Here is a 15,373-nt window from a genome sequence, read left to right on the forward strand (position 1 = left end):
TAAATTCGATTTGAGCACAAAAGCTGAAATCTAACTGTTTATATGCTCGCCGTGTTTAATACAGAAATCAATTTGAGGAGAAGTAATGATAGTTTACAGAGGGTTTCTTCACACCTTCATGTTGATGTACTTTTCATTACTGAGGAAATTGCAGCCGAAAATCCTTCTTTAATAAAAAAAAGAAGCTTGTCTAACCATAAGAAGCATGTTTCTGTGTACACTTTGGATAAGCTCCGACTAAGCTTGTGTTTGACTGAACTTTTTGGAGATTAGTGCTAATCTTGTGTTTTGGGTTTCTCTGTTGGTCTTCAGTGGGCAGGATTGATACGCTTCTGATAGCACCACAGACACGAGTCGTGTGGGGGGGGGGGGGGGGGACACTTCCCCTTCAACTTCATCCGGGACATCTGCTTCTGTTTCGTTTTTCAGTTTTGACTCTGAGAATGGTGCTTCACCCGGCCGAAGCCCCATGGATTCGCAGGCGAGTCCTGGCCTGGGGCTTCACCCCTCCTTCCCCCAGAGTCAGCGCAGGGAATCCTTCCTCTACCGCTCGGACTCCGACTATGACATGTCGCCCAAAACCATGTCACGTAATTCCTCCATCAACAGTGAGGGGTGAGTGTTGACCCCTCCGCCCCCCCCCCCCCCCACACACACACACACACACTGACCAGCAATCACACAGAAGTCGAACAACTGGCTGAACGACACATTTTCGTGCACTTGATCAGCTTGATGTGACCGCTATACATTACACACCATACAATTGCAATCAACTTGCGTAGCAATCATAATGATTATGGTTATAGCAGATTTATGCTAATGAAATCATGATCAATCTTGTTAGCGTTATAGCATTGTCAGCTTGTGTGTCAGACTATAAGATGAAGATATGTTATTAGTAATGTATGTGTTTAGATCTTCCGAGGTTTGTTGTGTAAACCACAGGGTAAATAATCTATCCATGGATAAAAATGCTCTTTGAGTCGAGCCTCGCTCGCTCACTCTCTCCCCACCTGCACCATTCACATTCATGCACTCTCTGTTTCTCCCTCTCTCTCTCTTCTCCATCTCTTTTTCAAGGCATGCAGAGGACATGATAGTCACTCCTTTTTGCTCAGGTATGTCCTTGCCATGCTGTTTACCGCTTCAGCACATTGATTTAGATCTCTAATTACGGGGAACTATTTGAAGAGACGGAAATGAATATGCAGTGAATTAGTCTTTGCCTCACCCCTCCCCTCCACTCCCCCCACCCCCACCTCCCCTCCTGTCCTTCTCCCCTCAGGTGTTGGCCAGTCTACGAACTGTAAGAAGCAACTTCACCATCCTGGCCAATGTCACAACACCCACTAACAAGTCAGTATCAAAACGTTGACCCTTTTCACAACATCCTAGGGACTGGTAGTCTCTCTCTCTCTCTTTCTCTCTCTCTCTCTCTCTCTCTTCTCTCATCCTCTCTCTCTCTCTCTCTCTCTCTCTCTCGCTCTCTCTCTCTCTCTCTCTCTCTCTCTTCTCTCTCTCTCTCTCTCTCTCTCTCTCTCTCTCTCTCTTCTCTCTCTCTCTCTCTCTCTCTCTCTCTCTCTCTCTCTCTCTCTCATCTCTCTCTCTCTCTCTCTCTCTCTCTCTCTCTCCTTCTCTCTCTCTCTCTCTCTCTCTCTCTCTCTCTCTGTCTCTCTCTCTCTTTCGTTTTCTGTCTGTGTTTTGTCACTGTCCCTACCCTCACTTAAATAACCTTTTGTCCTCTGTAAAAAAAAGCATGTTTTTTTTCTTCCATTCTGTCATGGAATGTGGCAGAGCTGTCATCACGTATTCGTGACTGTGTGCTGAGCACATCATGTCCTAAACGTCTGTCCCTTATTTGATATGTTCTGGAAATGGAAATGGTCAATAAGGCTAAATATACCCTCCTTGTTAGAGACAGGAGGAGGCATGAGTTGGCAGGCTTTTAGCATCAACATGCAGTACAACAATGCAGCATAGAATTATCTGAAGCTATAATTAGGCTGTGCTATGTCCTAACAACCCTCCCTAGTCTGCCAACTTAACCACTTAGGCTATGTAGAGAAGCGAGCATATAGAAGATTTAGAATATCTGTTTGGTACGTGTGTTTGCTTTTTAGTTGACTTATTTATTTGTATAGCTCTATATTGTCATGAAGTTATCCATGATACAGTGTGTTTGAAATAGTCTTTACAGTTGTTAAATAGGAATGGTGAAGGTGCACTGAACCTTGTGTCATCTACTTCAGGCGTATGCTACTGTAAACTGTCTCTTCTCCATCGCCTGTGTCTGTGAGCAGGTCTCTTAGCGTCCAGCAGAGGGCGGTAGTCTAGACCCACTCTCATGTAATTATCTATTTGTCCACAGGAGGTCACCAGTGACAAGCCAACCTACTGTTCCCCAGGCAACACTCTCTGGTAGGTTTTCAGCAACATAAAAGTTAGACACCTTTGTGAATTCACAATTCACAGAATTGTGAATATTCTCTCACACAATCATGCACTTTGTGAAATATGCACTTGTTGATTATGCTAAAACACTAATTGAAGATACACCAACATTAACATTAACAATTCAACCTTTTAACACAGTTCCCAATATCTCTCCCAATCATTTCTCCTTGATCTACTTTAAGTGTAATGTATCTCTTTGATAGAATTTAAACAATGACCAATAGCTATGCGTTTGTAGAAGTGGCACGTCCATCACAATCCTGGCGATGCGGAATTCCATGCAAAGGGAAACTTCTCTTTCATATTGCTTCACACATATTGTGAAATATTGCACGGCTTACAGGGCGCTTACAGCACAACCTAGACATGCAATATACTGTTAAAACACGCCCCTCGTGCCCCAAGATAGACAATAGAGATGACGGTCTGTCTCTAGTGTACAGTATCAGGGCTGGTCCTATAAAATTGGCTAGCAGGTTGGTGTGTGGCCAAGGCCACAGTAGACTGATGCTGGCCGTGTGTCTGTCCCCTCAGAGGAGACCTATCAGCAGATGGCCAGGGAGACTCTGGATGAACTAGACTGGTGTCTGGACCAGTTAGAGACCGTCCAGACACATCGCTCTGTCAGTGAGATGGCGTCCAACAAGGTACCTCGATGACCCCGCTCGCACCAGGCCACGCGACTCGCTTTCATGCCACACTGCCCCGTACACCTCATAATCACTTCTTCTCTGGTCGTCCTCCACGCGTAAGTCGTTTTCGGCCCCAAACTGTCGCCGCATCCCTGACTGTGACCTCACGAGGTAGATGTGCCTTGTACTTACCTCGTGTCATACAAACGGTGGACACTCCTTGTGGCAGTGGGGCGGAAGATCCTGTTGAAAATGAATATGTCTGAAAAAGCAGTTTGTGTGACTGTAGAGGAGAGCTATGTGGCTTGAGCGCACCATTGCATGAGCTGTCAGATTCACTTTGATTGTGATGATGTGCTTGTGTTTGTGTGCAAAACAGGAAGGGAGGAGAGACAGATATATAGAGAGAGAGAATCAAGGGGCTGATGGTCTGTGGGAGGGAAGGATAGAAATGGGAGGGGGGGGGTCGGGTCCTGATGCTGATGTTTCTGCTGTAACCTTGGTTGCTATCCAACAGCAGCAGGGTCTGCCCTTCCCTTTTAGTCATTGGCTTGCCACTCTGACCACAAAGCATGTGATTTGGGCATCAACCAATGAAAATCTCCGACAATAGTCTTCAGTCTTAAAGAGACAGAGCTGTGTTCATGTGTTATGTACCCTAGAGCCGAAGCAACGTTTTACATCTGTCTGTTTTTTCAACAAACAAAAAAAGGCTTCGGTTCATGTAGGCTTTTGAGTAGTTCTTAATACAGAAGAAAATACATGCATGGGTAGAAGAGGGAGGGCGGGAGAGAAATGGTGGTGCATAGATCTGTGCAGTTGTGTGTGTGTGTGTAGCCTACGTTTGTGCATACGTGCGTGCATGCGGTGAGAGAAATCTCATGGGAGGCGGCGAGCGTGCAGGAGAGAGAGGATGACGCTGTCTGTCAGCAAGCAGCCAGCACATACATGGGAAACCGCACGCAACATGGAGACACAAGCGTAGAGTCACCGTCTCTCACTCTCTCTCTCTCTCTCTCTCTCTCTCTCTCTCTCTCTCTCTCTCTCTCTCTCTCTCTCTCTCTCTCTCTCTCTCTCTCTCTCTCTCACACACGCACTTTCTGGCAGACGTACACGCTGTCAGCAGCACCTGCGCAGTCAGGCCGCGGGCGCACGCGCGCGCTCGCGCACACTCACAGGGGTACGCACGCGCATGCAGCCACACGCTGGCTGATTGGCTTGCAAGGGCTGTCTACAGCACCCAGAGCGAAGGAGCGAGAGGCAGAGCATCGGAGGAGGAGGACGGGGAGACGATAAAGCTCAGCACCAGGATCGCACCTCTTGGCCGGCAGAGCCATGGACTGACTGGGACAGCATCCGGGGGGATAGCACAGGGACACGTCTCACGGGATTACAGGGACGCGGGACAGCCAGCGGGTAGCGCGCGTAGGGGATCGACCGAGGCACAGTCGGGCTGTGATGCACGGGGGCGGACTGGGCCGGGCCCCTGGATCTGCGCGGTGGGGGAGGGGCAGCCAACGCAGAGAGGAAGAGGGAGCCTGTTTTTCCACGACCAGAGCGGATGCTGTGATTCCGTTAGCCTGACCGGCTGCCACTAGCCCGCCCGCCCTCCTCCTCCACTCTCCCCGACTTTCCGTCCTCCTCTGACTCTCCCCCCGCGGCCGTCCATTTTCCCCCTCCTTCACCTTGCCGTCTGTTCTCCCCCCTCACCTCCGTCGTTGGACTCGGCCATCGTCCCGCTTCCCCTGTCATCGTCCTCTTTCCCTCCCTCTCACCTCCGGCTGCCTCTCGTCAATCCCTTCTCCTCTGACCTTCTATCTCTCCCCCCCCCCCCCGAAAACCTCTTTCTCTCTTTCCTCTCGCCTTCTCTTTCCCACCTCCATTGCCTCCTCTCTGTGCCCTTCAGACGGTGTCTCTTTCTCTTTCGTTGTCATCCCGCCCCCCCGCCCCCAGCCCTCCCCAACCCTAGCCCCCCCCCACCCCAACCCTGCTGTGTGATTTGGGTCGGTTCTATTCACCAGCTGGGATGAGATGTAGTCTTGTCAGCAGACGGATCCAGGGGGCTCCTGGCCTTCCCATCAGGGAGGACCCTCGTCGGAGGACCACACTGGGGCCTGGCGCTGGACTGACAGGGGCGCCCGGTCCGGGGAGCGCCACATGTAGGGACGGACTGTGAGCACCTGCAGCCTCTGCCCTCGCCCCCCTCGCCCCCCTCGCGGGGCAGTTATCGTTCTGGAGTGTCCCGGCCTGGCCGGCTGCGGCCTCTCCCCCCACACCTTGACGACATCCACATGCCGCTGGGGCACTCGCAGTGCCCCCACCCTGCTCCACTACCGCACCTCCTGCCTGTGCCAGCGCCAGGCCACACAGCCCGTCGCCCTCAGCATGGGTGTGGTGGAGGCCATTGACCCCGTCCCTTCACCCTGCCCCTCGCCTGTGCCGGGGGGCTACCGGCTGCCTCGCTCCTCCAGCTACAGCCCCCTGCAGGGGAGGGTGGGGGCAGAGCTGGACCTCGGCGCAGCCGCCTCGGGGGTGCTGGATGGGGGTGGGACAGCAGCGGAGCGCAGGACACCTTTTGTGGACCTGTTCTGTGAGACCTGCTCCAGACCCTGGCTCATCGGCTGGTGGGACCAGGTAGGGCTGGGAGGGCTCGAAGGAAAACCAGGCCGACCTGAAGGCCATCTTGGATTTGGTGGTTTTGGAGGGTCAAGATTTGTTCTCATAGTTCTGTTTTCCATCTTCTGTTCTCATGGTAGCGCACTGCTAAGTGTCTTGGCAGTAATCAAATCATTTTCTTTCAGTGTTATTCTTTTAGATTTCCATGTTTGTGTTGAAAGCTAGAGCTCCTAGAGGACTATTTGGGACAATAGGAAGTACAGACCAGTTGATGTGGTGTGTTGATGTGGGATGATTTTAAGTCTTGGCGTCTAAAATAGAGTGGAAGTTGGATTGATTTTAGATTTTGTTTGTATTACCCTGACCAATTCAGTCTTGCAGATCCCCTGCATTATTTACCTTTGCGTTCAAGGAGAACACGCACGAGTTCTGAGTGTATTAAGCCTAAACTCCACTCACTGCTGGCTGTTATACGGTGTTTATATATTATGGTAGGCTCTGTTTTGAATATTGAGTATTACAACTACAGAGTACATACCCTGAAGCCAAAGCTAAGGATAGATGGCAAAGGGACAAAGAGAGGTTTGAAAGGCTTCTGCACACCTGCTACCTCAGCCCCCCCCCCCCCTCCACTGAGACTGGCCTCAATAAGCCTCCAGGTGGCGAGGCTCAGTGACAGTGAAGGGCATGCTTCACCTCAGAGCCCACAGAGACATCCTGCCTCTCTGCAGTGTTTTCCTGGACAGCTCCCTCTCTGTGTTTTGCTCTGACCTAGGAGAATGGATGCTGTCCAGTGTGCTTGTTTCCTTGACTAGGAATAGAACAACCGTGCATCTTTGAGAGAGCGACGCTAATGTTTTGCTGGTGACCGTCCTTTGACCGTGTTGTTTTGACACAGCCCCCCCCCCACCCCACCCCACCCCCCGATCGCAGAAAGGACTATGCCCATCTGACCAACTCACCCAGAAACATGCAGCAGAAAGATCCCATTCTCCTCAGAAAACATCTGAATGTTTCGATATAGGCTGTGAACATTTCAGAGGCAAACCATTCCTTCAGCAAGTACAACACGTTCCAATTTCACTTTGTCTTCATGAGCATACTGCAGCTGGTGGTGGTTGTAATGTATGTGCGTAATATGCCCCGATGTAGAGGACTGAAATGTTGTATTGCAGGAGTGAGATAGGAGAGACACACTAACTGATTCATTTTTCTGTCTGGAGGTTAAGGTGTTGATTTCAAAGGTTGACATCTATGGGCAATTGCTAAGCCCTTTGTAACACTGATCGTAAGAAGGACTCCATAAACAATATGTGATTGGACGATTGTCTGATGATGTTCCTGGTACATATGGCAGTTATCAGAGGATTGACGATGCCCCCTCGCTTCTATCACAGCTTTGGCTCGGCACCGTGTGTTGAATTACTCAGGAGGAGGAAGTGTGTGGTCGTATGTGTCTCTGGTTGTGTTGGTTGGCAGCTATGACTCAGCATTATGTGTCACTGGGCTTCTCTGGACACCTGCTTCCCGATGGCTTCCTCTTGTCTGACAGGTTTAGAGAAAACCTGACTTTTAACATGTAACAAAGCGTCCGATTGGATGGGAGAGGAGAGTCACATAAGCCGAGAGGAAGACGGGGAAGGAAGTGCTGTGGGGATGAGCAGGAGAAGGGGAGTGATTCCTATGGCAGAGACACAAATGGTTTTGAAGCGGAGAGTGGGCAGGGTTGTTTACCGTTAGAGGCAGAGTGGAAGAGAGGAGGGAAGAGGAGAGAGATGGGCGAGCGCAAGGGAGGGGAGGGTTGACCTTGGGAAAGGTCAGACACCTGCCTTCTCTCTCAGATTGTCACCCAAGCAGCCGTCGCTCTCCCATCCTGCTGCAGGACTGACTGTGAGGAGGCAGTTGCCAGGGCAACCTCTCCGGTTGCCATGGAGATTACTATGTGTGAAGGATCAGTCAGTAGGACACAGACGAAGGGATCTGGTCCGAATCGCACTGCGCCTGCACGTGACTGGCTAAGATCACAGCCAGCAGGCTTGACTTTCGTTCCTCAAACGCAACCCTAGTTTGGTTGAAATATGTCTGTGTGACTGAAAACATTTCCATTTTGCATATGCTTACTGTCCTGTCATGTCTGCCGTTGACATTGTATTAATGTTTACATTCTCGCAGTCAAGGACAACGTGTCATATTACCAAAGGAAAAACACTGAAACACCCATCTTATCATTTCTGAGCCATGCTGAAATGTTTGCTGCAGTGAATGTCTGGAGGACGTTAAGGACATGAATTTTTTTCTGCTCATGGGACGTTTCTCTTCTCAAAGAGGACAAAGCCTGGATTCAACATGGCTCTCATGTCTCCCTGCCAAAACTCCACATTCTTAGGAATCTGTGCAAATTGAATAAAGTTGGCTTGTTAATGGATTGCATTTTCTTGCCTTCTCTTTTTGCTGATTGTTTAGTCGTGTCACTTTAAAGCCTACCAAATCATATGTTGACCTCTCAGATTTACAATGATCCACTGTCACCTTATGTCTTAAAGTCCGGTATACCAGTTTTAACCCTCTCCATCTCTCTGTCTCCTCTTCTCCTGTTCTCTCTTTCCTTTCTCGTGTTTTCTCTTGTTCAGTTTAAGAGGATGTTGAACCGGGAGCTCTCCCACCTGTCTGAGATGAGTCGGTCAGGGAACCAGGTGTCTGAATACATCTCCACCACATTCCTCGGTGAGTCAAAGTCAAACCTCTGTCGCACCTCGAGTCCATTCCTCTGTCTCTTCCTCCTCTCCGATCCGCCCTCTGTCGCGTCTGACTTGCGACCTCTGACCCCCCTCCCTCCCCCCCTCCCTCCCTCCCCCCCTCCCTCCCCCCCTCCCTCCCGCCCCCAGATAAGCAGAATGACGTGGAGATCCCGTCCCCCACCCAAAGAGAGAGGGAGAAGCCCATGTGCCACATCAGCGGCGTGAAGAAGCTCACGCACAGCTCCAGCCTGTCCATCTCTGCCATGCCTCGCTTTGGAGTCAAGACGGAACAGGAGGAAGCGTTAGCCCGGGTAGACTTCTGTCCCTTGCGTCGCTTTCCCAGTACACGCACAAGAGCTTTCGAAGGCGCTAAAACGAGTGACGCGTCTCCCCCATACCATGTTCAGTTGAATGAAAATGCAGCACGGTTCAATGCACTGATGCCTGTGTTGATTCTGTCTGTTCTACAGGAGCTGGATGACTTGAATAAGTGGGGCCTTAATATCTTTCATGTGGCTGAGTTCTCCAATAACAGGCCTCTCAGCTGCATGATGTTTGCCATCTTCCAGGTGTGTACGAATGTCTTTTTCACCATGTTGTCGTTTGACGGATCCCTCAAATGGGTCGCGGAAACGTGATGCACGTTAGCGTCGGCGCTCGCTCGCCGGAGTTCCGTTTCACCCGATATGTGTCTTGTGCGTTGGATCCAGGAAAGGGATCTGCTGAAGACGTTCAGTATCCCGGCTGACACCTTCATCACCTACGTGATGACTCTGGAGGACCACTACCATGCCAACGTGGCCTATCACAACAGCCTCCACGCGGCAGACGTGACCCAGTCCACACACGTGCTGCTGTCCACCCCTGCTCTGGACGTAAGACCAGGCTCCTGGCATTCATCCACTGACATCCAGTGCAAACTGTTCCCATGCTGGGTAACACTTTAGATCCAGGTGCTTATAATAAGAGTTGGTTCATAGGTAAAAGGCCTTAGTAAGTCTACTTACCACATATTAATGTTCAAAGCATCTTATAAGGGCCTTATTACCTAATAACTAGCGCCTTTATCAGCTTACGGTGACATTAACCCGAACCCTAATCCTTCCTAATATTATCATCACTTTTATAGTCTCATTAATAAGCATCTTATAAGGGCGGTCGTTTTGATTAACTAATGCTTATTACAAGCCCCTGGAGTGTTGCTTTGTACTGTACCTAGCCTCTAAAAGGGAACATCAGAGGAACCTTTGAATAGCTGGTCTTTCTGTATGCAAGCCTCATGGAGACTGTGTGCTGAAAGCATAAAAGCATGGCAACATGCACACTTCCTGACTGACCTCTCATTCCCCCGCCCGTCCGCCCGCCTCCCTCCCTCTCCACTCAGGCTGTCTTCACTGATCTGGAGATCCTGGCTGCGTTGTTTGCTGCTGCCATTCATGATGTGGACCATCCTGGAGTGTCCAACCAGTTCCTCATCAATACCAGTGAGTGGAAAGCCCTCCTCGACACTGTAGCGCACAGTTGAGCACTGAATGCCGAGATGACTGCACTGCAGCATTGCTCATTGGAGTATAGCTGTTTTCTGGATGCACTATGCGGCTGATTCTGATGACAGTCACAGCTTAATAAGGTTCAACCCATACGACACCAGAACATGCACGATCACCTGACCTTCAAACGCAGATTTCCCTGTGTGTGTTCTGACCAGTCTGTACGATGGCTGTTGCTCTTCCCCAGATTCGGAGCTAGCTCTGATGTATAACGATGAGTCGGTTCTGGAGAACCACCACCTGGCTGTGGGCTTCAAGCTGCTCCACGAGGAGAACTGTGACATCTTCCAGAACCTTAGCAAGAGGCAACGCCAGAGCCTGCGCAAGCTGGTCATTGACATGGTGAGGCCCTGTCGCTTACCGGCTCTGCTTGACTCTCATGTCATCACAGAGGTGGAGCCTGCAAGAGTCCCATTTGGGCATGTTGGTGGTGAGATAGTGGTTCATCTTCTACTACCCCACTTCTTTCTCCAGGTGTTGGCAACTGACATGTCCAAACACATGAGTTTGCTAGCAGATCTAAAGACCATGGTGGAGACCAAGAAGGTGACAAGTTCAGGGGTGCTACTGCTGGACCACTACACAGATCGCATTCAAGTAAGCTTTGCTGCCTCAGATGAAGTTCCATTGTAAACGATGCCCTTTATAGTAGGAAAATTATCCTGTCCGTTTTTTTAGGTACTGGTATACCTCTTGTTTGGGCTATGTGTATACACAATGCCATGTTAATTTTGTGTCTTGTGTGTGTGTGTGTGTGTGTGTGTGTGTGTGTGTGTGTGTGTGTGCGTGTGTGCAGGTGTTGAGGAACATGGTGCACTGCGCTGACCTGAGCAACCCCACCAAGCCTCTAGCTGTGTACAGACAGTGGACAGAGCGCATCATGGAGGAGTTCTCCAGACAGGGAGACAAGGAGAGGGAGAGAGGCATGGAGATTAGTCCCATGTGTGACAAACATACAGCCTCGGTGGAGAAGAGTCAGGTATGCCCAAGCAGGTCCCACAAACACATACACAAACCCACACATATACATGCGTTGCTCATTTGTACGATATTGACCAGTCCCCCCCCCTTCTACCCTGGTGTAGGTTGGCTTTATCGACTACATCGTGCACCCTCTGTGGGAGACGTGGGGGGACCTGGTCCATCCGGACGCCCAGGATATCCTGGACACTCTGGAGGACAACAGGGACTGGTACCAGAGCACCATCCCCCAGAGTCCCCCCGAGCCTGTGGACACGGACAAGGAGCTCAACGTCTGCGTCGACAAGTTCCAGTTTGAGCTCACTTTGGACGAGGACAGTCACGCAGAGCACGCCGAGGAGGAGGAGGAGGGCGAGAGACCCTCGCCGAACCACCTGACGCAGGGCCGCCGCGAGGGACAGAAGGACGGGGACGGGGAGAACGAAGGGGAGGGAGGCGACGGAATCGCGGAGGAGGACGAGAACATCATCGAAGAGGAGGACGAGGTGGTGATGGAGGAGGACGAGGAGGCAGGAGAGCAAGGGAAGACGCGGTTAGGGGGTGAGGAGGGGAGAAACTCTGACACGAGTCCCGTGGAGGAAGAGGAGGAGGAAGATTCATCCTCACCAGCTGATGACACATGAGTTTTGCCCCCCACCCCCCTCCCCCACCCAACTCACATGCACACACATTCTCTTTATCCATCTTTATTTTTGATGGCAAAACCAAGAACAAAGAAAAAGAGTACATAAACAATACAGACCTTTAAATCTATTTTTCAAAAAGGGAACTTAATAATAACGCTTCAAGCTAATAACACAGCAACTGTAGATTTGACGTGGGAGCTGGAGTCATTCCAGCAAATATAATCTGAGGATCTGTGGATGAAAAGGCATGGGGAAACACATCAATAATGGGCCATCGAAGTCGGTGTAGTACTCTGGAACTGAAATGTACACATAAACACATACAGACGCATACACATACACCAAAGTAGTCATGTTAAAACACACCGACAAATACACACAACACGCACAGACAAATACACGCACACATACTACACAGAGTGACTTAAACACAACTGCACACTTGTAACACACGTGTGTGTTTTGTGTGTGTGTAGATGGGGTCTTGGATTGGTTCTGAGTCTCTTTGGAAAAAGCCATCTCTTAGTGGAGTATTAAATAATGTCAGTCAGTATTAATAGTTTATGTTTGTCAGAATCTCAACAGGAACTCTGTTTCCTCAGAAATGCTACACTTCAGAGTGACTTTTTTCCATTTCTGTCGGAAAGAATAATATGGATCTATAAAGCAGATGGAGAGGAAGAGAGGAGGAGAGGAAGGGAGGAGAACAGACGAGGAGAGGAAGATAACGATGGAGAGGAAGATGCTGCGATAAAGGGACCTGCCGGTCCCACCCCTCTTTTCCCTTTATGAGAAGTGCTACCGGTGCAAGATGGCTGTGTGCCTTTCTGAAACACCAGCTCCCTGAATGGAGTTGCTGTGAAGCAATGCATCGTGGGACAGGAGTGTTTGCTTTTGTCTTCATTTTCGATTGTCTCTTGAGATCTATCTGAACTGTTCTTTATTTACTGTGTACTTCACAAGCTCAGTTTGTTTCTGTGTTTCTGACATGTTTTCAGTAAGTCTTCCTTTGTTTCTCTTTTAGTAATGAGATGTCTCAAAACTCAAAAAGAGCAGTCCCTACTACTACCACACCTCCACTATACCGCTAATAGACTCTTTCCTGCAACTGGGTTTTCTTCTAAGAATGACTTTTTTTTACTTTATGAGTATAAGCCATGTAAATCTTTGGAGCATACGTTATGCCTATTTTCTATTTATCAAAGTTTTGCTGAATATGTTGAACACTTACTAATAATTTCAGCAGCAGCACTAATTCCATATTTCATGCAAATTGTGTGTTTCACGTCCAGTCTCTCTTCACATAATGCTTCGGTTGTCACCAAAACATAAGATTAAGAGATCAGTGATGGAAAAGGAGCTCGCAGAGGGCAGAGGGAGTTTGAGGAGAAACAGTGATTTTAGGGTTTGAAAATCAGGGAGCAGTACTGGTTGGAGGGGAGAAGCTTGGCCAAAAGGAGGACCGGCAGTCCCAAATCATCCTTATTATATTTGAAGCTTTTTTGCCTTAATGTCACATGCAGGACACATGCTGTGCCTGCCACTATGTAGATTTATATGATATATTCTAAAATATCCTAGTATATTTATACCATGTCTGTATGCCTCTATCTGTGTGAATTGTCTTTACACAATTTATCCAGCGTCCTGCATTTTAAAGAGAAAGTGTAACATTGCTGCTACATAATCAATATGTTGCTACAATGTTATAGCCAATATTAAGAATGTGTTGTGATGGTCATGAGAGTACGAACCCACATTTCAATCCCCACTTGAGGGGCCTCTTTGGGGGAGGGTTGATTTTTACCCTTTACAGTTTTGCTTTAGGTGGAAATTAGCAAGACGTGGGTATGGAGGTTTCTGATGATGAATGTGAAGGTCCATGTAGAGAGAGAGAGGGAGAGGGAGAGAGGAGAGAAAGAGAGAAAGAGAGCGATGAGAAGAAGAAAAGGATCGGGAGAGGGTGTCTTTTGTTGCCACAAACTAGCTTGTCACACTCACAATCATCATTATTATGGATTGATGGTCAGGCCTTGATCAGGACAACTTGTAAAGGTGACAGTTTGACTTGGGATTTTTCATAGGGTAAAATGCAATCAGGAAGGTTCTATCGAGGGCATACGAAGCTGGTTTCTGCTGGTCAGTAACCGGGCTTATCTTAAGAATCCTGTGCCTGATGGAAGAGGATCCTGGGTGTCCGGCCAGCTCTGTGATTGGATAGAGCAGGTTTGTGGGGTCACTGCTCTGGCCTTTGATATGTGGAATGGGAATCCAGGGTTACTGTTGCAGTTGCATCTGATATTCCCATGATGCATTTACCTATCTCTGAAGATGTGGCTTTGTTTTTGTGGCTTTTTGTTGTTACGAGCTATAAAAAACAAACACCTATTTAATTGCCATTTTAACACAATACTGTAGCAATCGTTTCTTATTAAGGAATTATTCAATTGATTGATCGCTGCCATTGTTTTTAAATGATGAAAAGAAAACCATAGAAAATACCAGAAGTGTTTTCTTTGAACAGTTTGTGTACAGTTTTTATTTTTGTATCATTCTGGTGGATGGAAATTGAACAACATATTGATAGTATAACTACTAGCATTACCACGGCTTGTTTTGTATATAGTGTAATGTTGGACTGTAAATTATAAATTTATCCAAGTATATTTGTCATCATCCCTGACAAATTACCTTGTATGGTTGTTATGAGACTGAGGTAGTAAAGTAAATCACTTAAGCACTATAGGCCAAATCCTGACACTTTCATCCTTCCTCTCTACTGTCCTTCTCTCTTGTGCTGTCCTTTTCTCACACACTCTGAATTGTGTAAATTCTAATTGTATACAAACGGTCAGAAAAATATTTTGTACCAGCACTTTATTTTTGGGCGGGTCGTAAGGTAGGTGATGTGGTTACAGTAGTGTGGGTCTATGTGTCGGATGATTGATAGTTAGCTGTTACACTGATTGCATTCCATTGGGCCAGATACCTGACCCTTTTATTGTTAGTTGCATTTGCCCATGCTCTGTTGGCATAGACAAATGTCATAGAAAATGATCGCCATCATTAATCCAGGAAAGTTCATACTAGTGTTTTTGACTGTTTGTGTCACATGGTGTGACTCAGAAGGAAGAAAAAAACGGTTGTGCCCTCAAAGGTCATAACCTTCCCATTTCTAGAATAATCTCCACTTTTAATTCTAAGTCACTTTGGTCATAGAATCCCTCTGAGAAACTATCTGGACTTTAATTCATTTGTTTGTTCACAAGTTAGTAAAATTATATAAATTGAAAAAACACATGAAATGATTGTAATATTTGTAAATTATATTGCCGTAATGTGTAAAATGTGTCCAAGTTATTTTCTATTATATTATTTTTATGAAAGGTTTTCCTCTGAGAGAACTGAAGTGTTATTTTGTGAATAAAATGCATTTAATAAGCAAACAGCTATATATAAAATAATTATATATCAGTATATTTTTCTTTTATTTCACTGTTCGGTACTGTAAAGTGTGTTAAGATTACAAATAAAGGAAGATTTTTATATTAAAGCCAACATGCAAAGTTTTACTTTCCATTTGTTGCCTTATTTCAAAGAAAATATGAAAACATTGCATATTTATTTCAGCTGATTTGACCCCAGGCTATATTTAAAAATGGGAATACATGTATTTATTTTCCCCTTTATTTGATACAGAACGCACATCGTGAGGCAAGCGTATGACCGACACAGTAGGGACACATTATATAATAGACATAATGGGCTACTGT

General features: G+C 47.6%; 1 protein-coding gene across 2 annotated transcripts in view; it reads left to right on the forward strand.

The window, feature by feature from the left end:
* Window positions 1–15,154, forward strand: part of pde4a (phosphodiesterase 4A, cAMP-specific) — a 29,789-nt gene extending 14,635 nt beyond the window's left edge. The window contains exons 2-15 of one of the 2 annotated variants that reach the window (XM_062450171.1): window positions 430–615; window positions 1,084–1,115; window positions 1,284–1,359; window positions 2,372–2,421; window positions 2,992–3,104; window positions 8,336–8,429; window positions 8,591–8,754; window positions 8,914–9,012; window positions 9,154–9,318; window positions 9,828–9,927; window positions 10,181–10,335; window positions 10,468–10,590; window positions 10,790–10,972; window positions 11,079–15,154. In XM_062450171.1, the coding sequence (XP_062306155.1) occupies window positions 430–615; window positions 1,084–1,115; window positions 1,284–1,359; window positions 2,372–2,421; window positions 2,992–3,104; window positions 8,336–8,429; window positions 8,591–8,754; window positions 8,914–9,012; window positions 9,154–9,318; window positions 9,828–9,927; window positions 10,181–10,335; window positions 10,468–10,590; window positions 10,790–10,972; window positions 11,079–11,597 (2,059 nt within the window). In that variant the 3' untranslated portion in view covers window positions 11,598–15,154. Of the gene's footprint in view, window positions 1–429; window positions 616–1,083; window positions 1,116–1,283; window positions 1,360–2,371; window positions 2,422–2,991; window positions 3,105–5,055; window positions 5,724–8,335; window positions 8,430–8,590; window positions 8,755–8,913; window positions 9,013–9,153; window positions 9,319–9,827; window positions 9,928–10,180; window positions 10,336–10,467; window positions 10,591–10,789; window positions 10,973–11,078 lie in introns of those variants that run through there. The other variant, XM_062450163.1, reaches the window with a different exon arrangement.
* Window positions 15,155–15,373: the final 219 nt, after the last annotated feature.

The sequence above is a fragment of the Osmerus eperlanus genome, chromosome 2, assembly GCF_963692335.1.
Source record: "Osmerus eperlanus chromosome 2, fOsmEpe2.1, whole genome shotgun sequence".
Lineage (NCBI taxonomy): Eukaryota > Metazoa > Chordata > Actinopteri > Osmeriformes > Osmeridae > Osmerus > Osmerus eperlanus.